The 12,007-nt window shown below is 38.8% G+C and overlaps 1 protein-coding gene across 1 annotated transcript in view; it reads right to left on the bottom strand.

Annotated features, from left to right (window-relative positions):
* Positions 1-12,007, bottom strand: part of plb1 (phospholipase B1) — a 50,893-nt gene that overhangs the window by 7,852 nt on the left and 31,034 nt on the right. Inside the window, exons 3-19 of the mRNA XM_034227287.1 lie at positions 5,293-5,461; positions 4,490-4,530; positions 4,332-4,395; positions 4,125-4,188; positions 3,502-3,536; positions 2,952-3,018; positions 2,799-2,847; positions 2,228-2,293; positions 2,066-2,131; positions 1,930-1,985; positions 1,701-1,770; positions 1,492-1,599; positions 1,275-1,328; positions 793-861; positions 562-648; positions 411-471; positions 268-326 (exon numbers count right to left, since the gene is read on the bottom strand). Of these exons, the coding sequence (XP_034083178.1) occupies positions 268-326; positions 411-471; positions 562-648; positions 793-861; positions 1,275-1,328; positions 1,492-1,599; positions 1,701-1,770; positions 1,930-1,985; positions 2,066-2,131; positions 2,228-2,293; positions 2,799-2,847; positions 2,952-3,018; positions 3,502-3,536; positions 4,125-4,188; positions 4,332-4,395; positions 4,490-4,530; positions 5,293-5,353 (1,077 nt within the window). The 5' untranslated portion in view covers positions 5,354-5,461. The remainder of the gene's footprint in view (positions 1-267; positions 327-410; positions 472-561; positions 649-792; positions 862-1,274; positions 1,329-1,491; positions 1,600-1,700; positions 1,771-1,929; positions 1,986-2,065; positions 2,132-2,227; positions 2,294-2,798; positions 2,848-2,951; positions 3,019-3,501; positions 3,537-4,124; positions 4,189-4,331; positions 4,396-4,489; positions 4,531-5,292; positions 5,462-12,007) is intronic.

Genomic DNA, 12,007 nt, shown 5'->3' with positions numbered 1-12,007 from the left:
GTGGGGGTATCTAAGACTATATGCAAATATCTTTAAATAGTTTTTAAGTTATAATTTGGGCACCATGTCTTTTCATTTAGCCTTATTATCGACTCCTATCCTAAGTGTTTTATACGTCGGTGATTGTGTTTGCATGTCCGAAAACATCCACACAACACATAACATCTCCATTACATATACTGTATACTCTTATTCCATATTCATATGTATTGGAATACTGTTTTCAGATATACATTTAAGGGAAAGAAGGAGGAAGGAGACACTCACTGTAAGAGAGTCGCCTACTGCTGCCACCACCTTGATATCTCCAGGTCTGAGTTCATGAACTAAAAAGAGGATAAAGGGTTTGGATTGAAGTACATTTCCAGTAATACATTAGCAGAATAAAAGCTAAGAAATGTGTTTTTGACCTGAAGTGGGTGTGGTGGGAGATGAACTGCGGTCTGTACAAAGTATCTTAGTCCCCATAACCTGCAAACGCACAGTACTCTCAAATAAGAATGAAGAAGAATGAATGCATTATTCTACAGTGTAGTTGTGAGGTTGAGTTGAAGGACTTACAGGATCTATAAGTGTAGAAGATTTGCTGTAAACTTTGCCCTCTGTTTCAGTAGGGGAATTGTTCTGTGTCCGCAGGAAAGGTCGTTGCTGGGATAAAGGTGAAAAACAAGTTATAACCTTAACATCAGATTTAAAATCTTGATATCGATCATATCTTTAGTACTGAATGATGCTGCAACACATTTTGTGAAGCAATTCCTTGTCGCAGTGTTATGGGATGACATGACGCACCTGGGTAGGGCAAGGAATAGTAAAGATGCTTGTGTCCATGACCTCTGCCTCATTTGTGGAAGGCTGAAGCTGCAGGAGGAAACATCATGATTGGTTCATATATTTTGGTTTAAGTGGGGCCATTTCTGAGCAGCCAATAGCCATGCAGCCTTTAACAGCACTGCTAAGACAATTCTGAATATTGATGTATTTGCTCCAGGCTATAGGATAAGATGATGTCATCAAGTTAATCTTTACATCTTTTATCTAATCTCTTCTCAGAGTTATAAACTTTCACAGTAATCACTCCTCGATCTCACTTCTGCTTTGAGAGATTATGATATGATTATGATCAGTTCATTTTTACAACAAAGACTCAGGGTCAATTCCAGTGTCAGGATAACATCAGTGTTTTTAGCATGTTGTTTTGTCAATACACTCTACATGTGCTTGTTTTTCAGGACTTTGACTCATATATTCATTATAATAATAATAAAACTTACCAGGTTAGTCCACAGCTGAATAGCTAACTGGTTTGATTCAGAAACTGTTTTCTCCTAAAAAGAAACACACGGAAATGTTATGCTAGTTACAGATTAGCCATTTCAAGAGTATTTATGCATTGTTCCAGGAAGGAAGGCTGAACTGTTTCCATTTTTTAGTACATAATGGTTCATTTTAACTGGTGTCTGGAAATATGTATATAGTTTTTCCACTTACAAATTCTGAGATAGGTTCAAGGATGACTGGTGTAGACTGCAGCACGGCGGTGAAGTCTTCCCTTTTACTGTGCCACTTTGGATTTTCCAAAACATGACCAAGAGAGTCCTGTCACCAAAATACAAAAAGAGTGAAAAGGAGTTAGTAGCTGAATATGACTCAGATGCCACAAGCACATTATAGGTATTATTTATTTACATGGATTTTACCTGAAGTGTTTTCAAAAGAGTTGCTTTGTGTAGTCTCTGGTTTATGCTTTCATCGCTCATACACTCACAACTGCCAGAAAATAAAAATAAAACACATGAATGCCACTTGTCTTTTAAAACACATCATGTTAGACTATGTGCATGTAAATAAAGGATTCTATTATTTCAAAATGTCAAGTAAATTAGGTATTTTGCTAGATTTTTATTAACTAAAATGTAAAACACTTACTTGTCCTGCAGATGATTTGTGCTCCAGACGACAACATGAACTAAAGTGTGATATAACTGTAAACATATACATAGCATATTAGTTTTTTTCCATTCAATATGCATGGCAAAACTCTATTGAACAAAAGGTGATATACCCTTTTCTCCAACAACTGGAGAGCTGCTTTTACTTCCTGCACAACAGCGTTAACATCTGCAGCCACCTGAAACAGAGAGAAACAGCATTACACTCTTAAGGTCCTTTAATAACTTGTATCTTTTATAATCAAACATGATTTTGTTGTTGTGAGGAATCTTACATGTGGTGAACAGGCACACAGGGAATCTGCCGAGACAAACAGCAGCACAAGATTCCAATCCATCACCTGCAAAGACATAAGGAAGAGAAAAACTGAAGTTACTGCATCCACTTTGAGAAGTGGGTAAAAGGTGGTATGTTTCATGTTAAGGGTCATCGAGACCTACAATCTAGCAGATCTGACACTGGCTAATCAGGCAGAGCAGACTCTGGATAAATCTGATGTTTAGTCAAACCCTCATTTAAAACATAAAATGATTGGTATTCATCTAACCTGACTTCACATTTCTGGGCCAGTGGGAGTAGTTAAAGAACCCAGAGAATGTTCTTCAATTAAAAAAAACATGTCCTTCATTTTTCTGTCACTGCCATGATTTTATATTTGGTTTAAAGGTGTTATATGAACAATTTGGTGAAGCTTCAGCCAGGTGAGGTTAGCTTAGCTGAGCCTAGAGTAACAGAGAAAGAGCAGGTCTGGCTTCCTCCAAAGGCAACAATCTGCCTACCAGGGCTTATAGAGGAAATACAGGTTGTAGACTTTAACAAGTTGTTACCATAGGGTTAATGTGTACCTGATTTGAAAGGGATAGAGACAGTTCCTCAGCTTCCTCCAACAAGTTTCTGCAACACACACACTCACATATAACACACCTGCAGTACAATTCTTACAAAGCATGTATGTGTGTTACTGCTTTTGTGTGAGTGTATTAGTGTGTATATGTTACCTGGGCTGCTGTGAGGTCTGCTCCACATGTTGTGTGATAACTTCAGGGTTAAACATGGACAGCAGCTCTATTCAACACACAAAGACACAAGCTTAACTACAGCAAGTACAATTCCTTACGATAAATAGTGCAATATGTACACTATGTTGCAACTGCTGTTGTGAAAAAGGAAGTAAATGAAAGCATCCATTCATGTCCGTTAACATTTTCCTCACTATTATGTGAAATGAAGGTCAACGACCTGTCTTTATGGCCTCATCCCTTATCAATGAAGATAAACTATGCCTTATTATCTGACATTTTCTGTGTAATGATCCTTGAACAAAGTCATGGTCTGACAGCAAAATATAAATGACATCTGTAGAAAAACGATACATGATGTATTCAAAGCTCTTATCTCCCCTGGATAGATTACATACAGTAGGAATTATGTTTAAAACCATTGTCACATTCTAGGTATTCTAGATCATTTAACAAATATTTATTTTGAGATAGTAAATAACTATATAAGTGGTGATTAAGGCATGTGGTGGAAGGTTTAAAGACTTACCAGCAACTCTCTTGACTACTCGGGATGCTTCATCACTAGTGACACAACGTCATATTGAGAGACACAACACATAACACATAAGCTTCTGCTCAGGAAGCCACATTTGTTAATTACTAAAGTAAGGTATTCCGATAAATACACTGAACAAAAATATAAACGCAACACTTTTGTTTTTGCTCCCATTTTTCATGAGATGAACTCAAAGATCTAAAACATTTTCTATATACACAAAATAACCATTTCTCTCAAATATTGTTCACCCTACCCCACACCAGATACTGACTGGTTTTCGGACCCCCCCAGACCCCCCCAATAAAGCAAAACTGCACGTTTCAGAGTGGCCTTTTATTGTGGCCAGCCTAAGGCACACCTGTGCAATAATCATGCTGTCTAATCAGCATCTTGATATGCCACACCTGTGAGGTGGGATGGATTATCTCGGCAAAGGAGAAGTGCTCACTATCACAGATTCTTTCAGATTTGTGAACAATATTTGAGAGAAATGGTTATTTTGTGTATATAGAAAATGTTTTAGATCTTTGAGTTCATCTCATGAAAAATGGGAGCAAAAACAAAAGTGTTGCGTTTATATTTTTGTTCAGTGTATATAATTGGATGTATACCTGTGTGAGATTGGAGTTCCCAAGACATAAACAGCTGAGATATCACCCGGTCTGAGAGTATGAACTGATGGAGAGGAAGCAGGGGGGGTGAAGAAGCATTGTCACAGAACAAAGCAAGATGATGATGTGAAGTAAATATGTCATAGAAAGCGATCACATTCTAGTCAGATTGATATGATTATTGATATTGATTGCAAAGCGCATTACCTGAAGAGGATGGGGATAAGGGGTCGGGTGTTGGTGAGCAGAGTAGCGGCATGTATGTTTCTGCCTGTAGCAGAGGGAAAAAAAACATTAGACTGATCATTGATAAGAGTATCAGGGCATTTCCTAGATTACAAAAACATATAAATGTCATACTCTACCTGCTCTGTTGATAGGTCATTTTTTCGATCATTGATAGCACCTACATGTGATGTAATAAGGAAACAAAACCTTTTTTTTACTACATTATTAAGATAACAAAATACATGAACTCACAATTACATTTTCACTTAAAAACAGTGCATTTTTCGAAAAAAGTGAATAATTTTCAAGTGTTAACAGGTAATACAAAAATGCTTATTGTAATAAATTGTAATTCTGTTTTTTACTTTTGAATACAGCATATTTTGTAACATTGGGAAGTATCTAAAAATAATATTTTGTATGAAAACTTGGCAGAAATTACCTTTCCTTTTAAGTGTATCATGATTGATTCGACCATAGAGGTCAGTACTAATTAATGATGACTGCATTCAATGTACTTTTTTATTTTACTTTGCATCCTTATCTAATTTTTTCACATTAACACTTGCATTTCATATAAACTAGAATGGATTTGGTAACATTTTCTTTAATCTGTGCATATCACCATGTAATCCTTCAGAAAGCTCCAATTTTGTTATACATAAATAAAGCCAGTATTTTGTAGATATCACCTACTTTCATCCCTATTGTGGCAAACGGCCTGTTAATGTTGAACTAGGGTAGACAATGCATCCAACAACAGTGCCTCTATGTTCACAACTATCCTTTAAAAAACGCAGACTGGCTATTCAGTAACCAAATCATTCTGATCTCATCACATGACGATGCCAGCTTTCAAGGTCTGTGGCAGCAACTACTATTTCAGTGTATAAACTTTATAAAATAGTTAAATTAAATAAAAACACATCCTGTACTTTACCTGTAAACTGAATGCAGGATCCAACAAGGGCCGCAAGAATCAGGAGTGCAGATCCAGTCATGATGAGGAGAGACACTGAGCTCCTTTCACACTGAGGGGTTTGTGTAATGCCCTCTTCTTTTCACCCTCAGTCTCAGGGAGAGAATGACTGTAAAAGAGTGTTGTATACCTGAAAAAGGGGTGGAGATGGAAAAGAGTTCCCAAGAGGACAATGTTTCAGAAAGGAAAAGAAGGCCCTTCTTGTGGGAACTGAAGAAATATAATTTCTTCTCACACTCTTTTACTGTCGATCATATCTTCCTCTTATCAGTTCATCTGGATGACAATCAACCACATTACAAGTCGTATTCTCACTATCTCAAGCAGCAGTTTTCTTATACATCTAAGTAATTTCTGCATGTTTACAACTGATCAAACTGACACAATATAAAATGTCAGGATTATGATAAGCTATATGGCTCTGACCATGATGCTAAATCATCAATTCATCTTTATATCATATGCTTAATGGATGAAAACGACTTATCAAAGTCTGGAGCTACGCCACCATTTCAAGGAACAGGGGGTGTTTATAGACCCAGCGAAAGTAACTAGAGTGATTGCTCGAGGAAAATCAGATTTCTGGTTCATAATAAAACTCATTGTGGTGTAAATGCTCAAACAATCAAAAATGTTATTCCTCTTAGTCAAAGTTTATTATATAGCTTGTAAAAAGAACGAACGTCATTAATAATATTGACAGAACCATGAAAATAATAAGGATAATGTGCCAGTGTGCATTTTCATTTTAAATCCTTTTTAAGATGTTGCTCTTGCTCTATTCATGCCAGTGCTGCACATTCATAAAACATTAAGCAAACTGTGAGGATAAATGTAATTTCATAAATTTCAGCAAGTTTTATAGATACAGTATATGTTAACAACCAGCAATTTAGAGTGGAACTGGTCATGTTCAGTTTTGGAGACGTGATTAGATAAGAAGAATAGATTGCTAAATACTTTATGAGTTTGTCCTTAGATTGGATCTGCAGATAGTTATCAGATTCCTATCAAGCACAAGAGCGTTGTTAAAAGTGATGTTTTGCTTAATAAATCAAGATAAATGTTAGCATCAACATGCCTTGGCGTTCAAAGAGACTTTGTCTACATTTTGTACACAATATTTGAGCACTAACTTTTACAGCCTAACTTCACATGTATCCAACCCATAATTGCTGGAGAACATATTCTTAAACTAGGTTGTTTTACAGAAAACAATAAAGGTTTTACATGAAAGCCCAAAGCCCCAAAAGTAAGAGTAAGAGTTCTCATTGCGTCGATTGCTCACTTTCAGAATTGTAAATATTATATTACTGCATTATAATGAGGGATGCTGATGCATTATTGTTTTTAATGTTACAACTGGTAAAGGTGTCCTATTGGCCTTATACGACTAGTTTGATCTATAATACATAATAATTTAGCATATGTGCACACGTACAGGTGCATATGTACAATATTTGCCTGTGAATTGTAGTTATATAAGTGGAAAGTAGCATACAATGCAAATAATGAGGTAAAGTACAAGTGGGCTTTTTTCAAAAGTGTAAGTCTACTAGAGTAGCCTACAGTATAGGCCTACCGGAGTAAATGTATTTAGTGACATGCCATATCTGCATCTTTTAGCTCTGCCTTTTTCAACACAACTCTGCATGTCTTTCCTCACAGGATCCAGCCAGCAGGCTACTTGCTGGCAGACCCGGCTGCAGACATACGTCTCTGGGCGGTCATTTGATTTACCAAGGCGGGCCCACCCCGAAACTTACATTTCCGGGGGGGGAAACAGTTTAGGAAACAGAGGGGTTTTAGGTTGCCATAAGGCTGTTGACGGTCTTATTATCGGCTACATCCATTGGTTGGTTTTGTGGCACATTTGTAACGCTGTGCCAACTTGGGCAAGCACGCAGGCAAACTTGAGGAGCGCACGCAGGGTGGAGAGGTGGAGTGAGGTTGAGCGATGGAGAGAAAGGGAGAGAGAGAGAGATTGAGCGAGGCAGAGAGTGTGCAGCGGTCTACTTGCGCACAGAGCAGGAGTTTGTGAGAGAGCCGGCTTGAGAGTCAATTTCTCTTCAAAATATAATTGATTGCCAGCCTCCCTTGTCCCTGGCTGGCTTGCTAGCTCGTTGGTAACGTAACTGATGTCTTCTAATGTGCCTGCATCTAGCGCTGAGTTGCCATATTCCTTTCATGAACCACTTCCTGATATCCATTGTTGCAGATAAATATAAATGATAATAGCCAAACTAACCTAGCAAGAGTAAACAGACATGCTGTGCCGCACCTCACTCAAAAACTCACACGACTCAACCCAGCGAAAAAACAGTCTCGCTCGCAGCCTTTCATCCAGAATTTCATAGCAAAATCAAAAAATGATATTTAACTAATCTTTCAACATAGTTTAAAACAAAAATAAATATTAGGACAAAGCCCTACAAATAACAACAATAAACATAGCCTAATAATAAAACAATTAAAATGTTGTATTCAGCCCTGAATCATCATCAGCGGGCCCAAATCCTGGATGGGCGTGACGCCAGGGCTGCGTTTCACTTCTCTTATTTTTCATTTCCTCGCTCCTCGGTCACACCGGAAGTTGATTTATCTGCGCCATCTTGAGTAGCGTCCCAATCATGGATGTATAATAAGAACTGGATACAGCGTGGGAGGCGGGGCTTCATTCATTCCTATGAGAGTTGCTCATTAGCGCATGATGATAAAATGGCCCAACTTTTGAGTGAAACGTCACAGATTATCCGGCATGCCTGAGAAGTACCCGTATGTGCACTCATAGAGCATGCGCAACTTTAACCAAAATGCTCGTTCACATCAAGCACGTTAGTACAGCGGATAAGCACAACAATTGTGCATTTTATGAGAAAAGCATGACATTTCTAGCATAGTTAGTGCATACCATAAGGTTTATTTTCAGATGTGGAGGGAAGTCAGATTTGAGTTTCAGAACAGAAACATAGTGCAGTGCACTTCAGTGCAGCTTTGGCACACTTGCATCGTCCAGTGCACCCTTTCTGGCATCGACAGTGGATCAATTCATGGCACGATTTTGATGCTTCAGGTAGAGTGGTCCAAAGTGGCTGCCACCCAGTTGTTTCCTCTGTCCAGCCCCAGTCAGACGGCTCTGGCATCTCTGGATCCAGGACCAATGCCTGGTTCCAACAGTTGGCCTGGTAGCAAGTGCGCTTGATGTGCTGCTTCAGTGCTGCCTGGGTTGGAGGAATGTTCTCTAGAGATCTAGACTTCTGTGTGAAGAGCTGTTTCCTGGCATCATTCACCTCCATGCTCTCACTGGTTCGGTCGTACATCAGCACCACAAATCGCTCCAGCAGTAACATTGATCCTTCACTGACCTCACTTGGCATGCATAAGAGTTCATTGAAAGCACCAGTCACCTCTGGGAAAGACTTCCACGTTTCCCAGGCAGTCTTCTTCCCTCTGCCAGCGAAGGCAGAGACGGTGTCACACCCGGTGAAAGCGTGAAGGACTGGGAGAGTCAGACACTTTGTTGGATTCATTGGGGCAACAATTTCATGAACAGCTATGTAGTGAAAGCTTGATCCAACACCAAAGGCAACCCACAGCTCATCAGGAGCTATTTTGCTGAATGAAGCCACAGCCAGTACCACCACATCGGTATCAACTGTACCTATGGTCACCTTCTTACACCCCTTTTGCACAGCATCTGCCACATGCAGAAGTAGACGAGTGTCGGCCTCCTCTTGAGAACACGGGGCAAGGCAAGGCAAGGCAAGTTTATTTATATAGCACTTTTCAACACAAGGCAATTCAAAGTGCTTAACAAAAAATGAAAGAGATTAAGAAAATGGCATTTAAAATCAGTCATTAAAAAGAAAAGCTAATAAAATAAACATTAAAAGAAAAAATGCATGGATAAAAGTTACAGTGCAGTCAATTAAACATTAAAAGAAAAAAGTACATGGATCAAAGTTACAGTGCAGTCTAAGATATGAATAGTTCAATTAAAAGCAGCGACAAAAAGAAAAGTCTTCAGCCTGGATTTAAAAGTAGTCAGAGTTGCAGCGGACCTGCAGGTTTCTGGGAGTTTGTTCCAGATATTTGGAGCATAATAACTGAACGCTGCTTTACCATGTTTAGTTCTGACTCTGGGGACAGACAGCTGACCAGTCCCTGAAGACCTGAGAGATCTGGATGGTTAATAATTTAGCAGGAGGTCAGAAATGTATTTTGGGCCTAAACCATTCAGTGCTTTATAAACCAGCAGCAGTATTTTGAAATCTATTCTTTGACACACAGGAAGCCAGTGTAAAGACTTCAGAACAGGAGTGATGTGATCCACTTTCTTAGTGTTAGTGAGGACTCGAGCAGCGGCGTTCTGAATCAGCTGTAGCTTCCTAATAGATTTTTTAGTGAGACCTGTGAAGACACCATTGCAGTAGTCGAGTCTGCTGAAGATAAAAGCATGGACAAGTTTTTCCAAATCCTGCTGTGACATTAGTCTTTTAATCCTAGATATATTCTTTAGGTGATAGTAGGCTGATTTAGTAACAGTTTTAATGTGACTGTTGAAACTCAGGTCAGAGTCCATGACTACACCTAGATTTCTGGCTTTATCTGTTGTTTTGAACATTGCACACTGAAGCTCAGCGCTAACTTTTATACGTTCTGACTTGGCTCCAAAAACCATTACCTCAGTTTTATCTTTGTTTAATTGGAGAAAGTTCTGACACATCCAGTTATTGATGTGTTCAATGCACTTACTCAGTGTTTGAATTGGAGCATAGTCTCCTGGTGAAATTGTTACGTACATTTGTGTGTCATCTGCATAGCTATGGTAACTTATTTTGTTGTTTTTCATTATGTGAGCCAGTGGTAGCATGTAGATGTTAAAGAGAAGAGGCCCCAAGATGGAGCCTTGAGGAACCCCACATGTCATATTTGTCAACTCAGATGTATATTTACCTATAGAAACAAAGTTGTTTCTGTCCTTTAAGTAGGATTCAAACCAATTTAGAACTGTTTCCGAAAGTCCCACCCAGTTTTCCAGTCGGTCTAGTAATATGCTGTGGTCAACAGTGTCAAACGCAGCACTGAGATCTAATAATACTAACACTGAAGTTCTGCCACTGTCTGTGTTTAAGTGGATGTCATTAAAGACCTTTACAAGAGCAGTCTCAGTGCTGTGGTTTGGACGAAAGCCTGACTGGAACACATCAAAACAGTTATTTAAATGCAAGAAATTACTCAACTGTTGAAAAACAACTTTTTCAATGATTTTACCTAGAAATGGCAGGTTTGATATGGGCCTGTAATTGTTCATTACTGAAGCATCTAGATTATTCTTTTTTAAGAGCGGTTTAATGACTGCAGTTTTCAGGGCCTGTGGAAAAACACCTGAGTGAAGAGATTTGTTTACTATATGAAGTAGATCTGAGGCCATGCAAGGCAAAACATCTTTGAAAAATCCTGTTGGAATAATATCAAGGCAGCAAGAGGAGGATTTCAGAAGTTGAATAATGTCCTCTAGGTTTTTATCATTAATCTGATGGAATTGTGTCATGGTGTTTGAATTGATGTTAAGTGGAGATAGGGACAACACATTTGCTGTTCCTGATGCAGAGGCACTGACTGCTTGTCTGATTTTCTGAATTTTGTCAGTGAAGAAGGAGGCAAAATCATTGCAAGCCCTGGTGGATAGAAATTCAGAGGCTACTGACACTGGGGGGTTAGTTAGTCTGTCGACGGTAGCAAACAAGGCACGTGCGTTGTTTTTGTTTTTGGTAATGATGTCAGAGAAGAACGATTGTCGTGCGTTTTTCAATTCCAAATTATAAAGGCCAAGTCTCTCTTTATAGATTTCAAAGTGAACCTGGAGATTTGTTTTTCGCCACCTGCGTTCAGCTTTTCGACATTCTCTTTTTTCTGTTTTCACGGTCATGGCCTTTCTCCATGGAGATATTTTCTTGCCAAACACTTCCTTTACCTTAGTTGGAGCAATGGCATCTATAACATTTTTAATTTTTGAATTCAAATGATCTACTAGCTCATTTACTGAGATGTTAGCAGGGGCAAGTGTGGAAGAAAAATTCTGAGTAAACATTTCCCTAGTATTTTCAGTTAAATATCGCTTTGTGGTTATCTCTTTTTGAACATTTTTGTGAACAGAAATAGAGCTCTCAAAGAAAACACAGGAATGGTCAGAGAGTGCAACATCAGTCACCACAACCTTAGAGATATTCAGACCCTTTGAGATAATTAAGTCCAGAGTGTGCCCCTTATTGTGCGTGGGCTCCGTCACATGCTGAGTCAGTCCATAGCTATCAAGAACACAAAACAGTTATTTTGCCACTCTGTCCTGGGGGTTGTCAACATGGATGTTAAAATCACCAACAATGACTAGACGGTCAAAGTCAATACACACTATAGACAGCAGTTCAGTAAAGTCATCAAAAAAGCTTGCACAGTATTTGGGTGGTCTATAGATATTTAGGAACAGAGCTCGAGAGGAGCATTTCAGCTGAAGGGCCACATATTCAAAAGAATCAAAGTTTCCATACGATGTCTTCCTGCATTGAAGGGAATCATTGAACAGAATAGCAACTCCACCCCCTTTCTTATGCATTCTTTCCTGACTCATAAAACTAAAGTTGGGAGGGGTTGATTCGATAAGAACAGCTGCACT

This window comes from Gymnodraco acuticeps, unplaced genomic scaffold (assembly GCF_902827175.1).
Source record: "Gymnodraco acuticeps unplaced genomic scaffold, fGymAcu1.1, whole genome shotgun sequence".
NCBI classification, from domain to species: domain Eukaryota; kingdom Metazoa; phylum Chordata; class Actinopteri; order Perciformes; family Bathydraconidae; genus Gymnodraco; species Gymnodraco acuticeps.
This window is presented reverse-complemented; position numbering and strand designations above follow the sequence as displayed.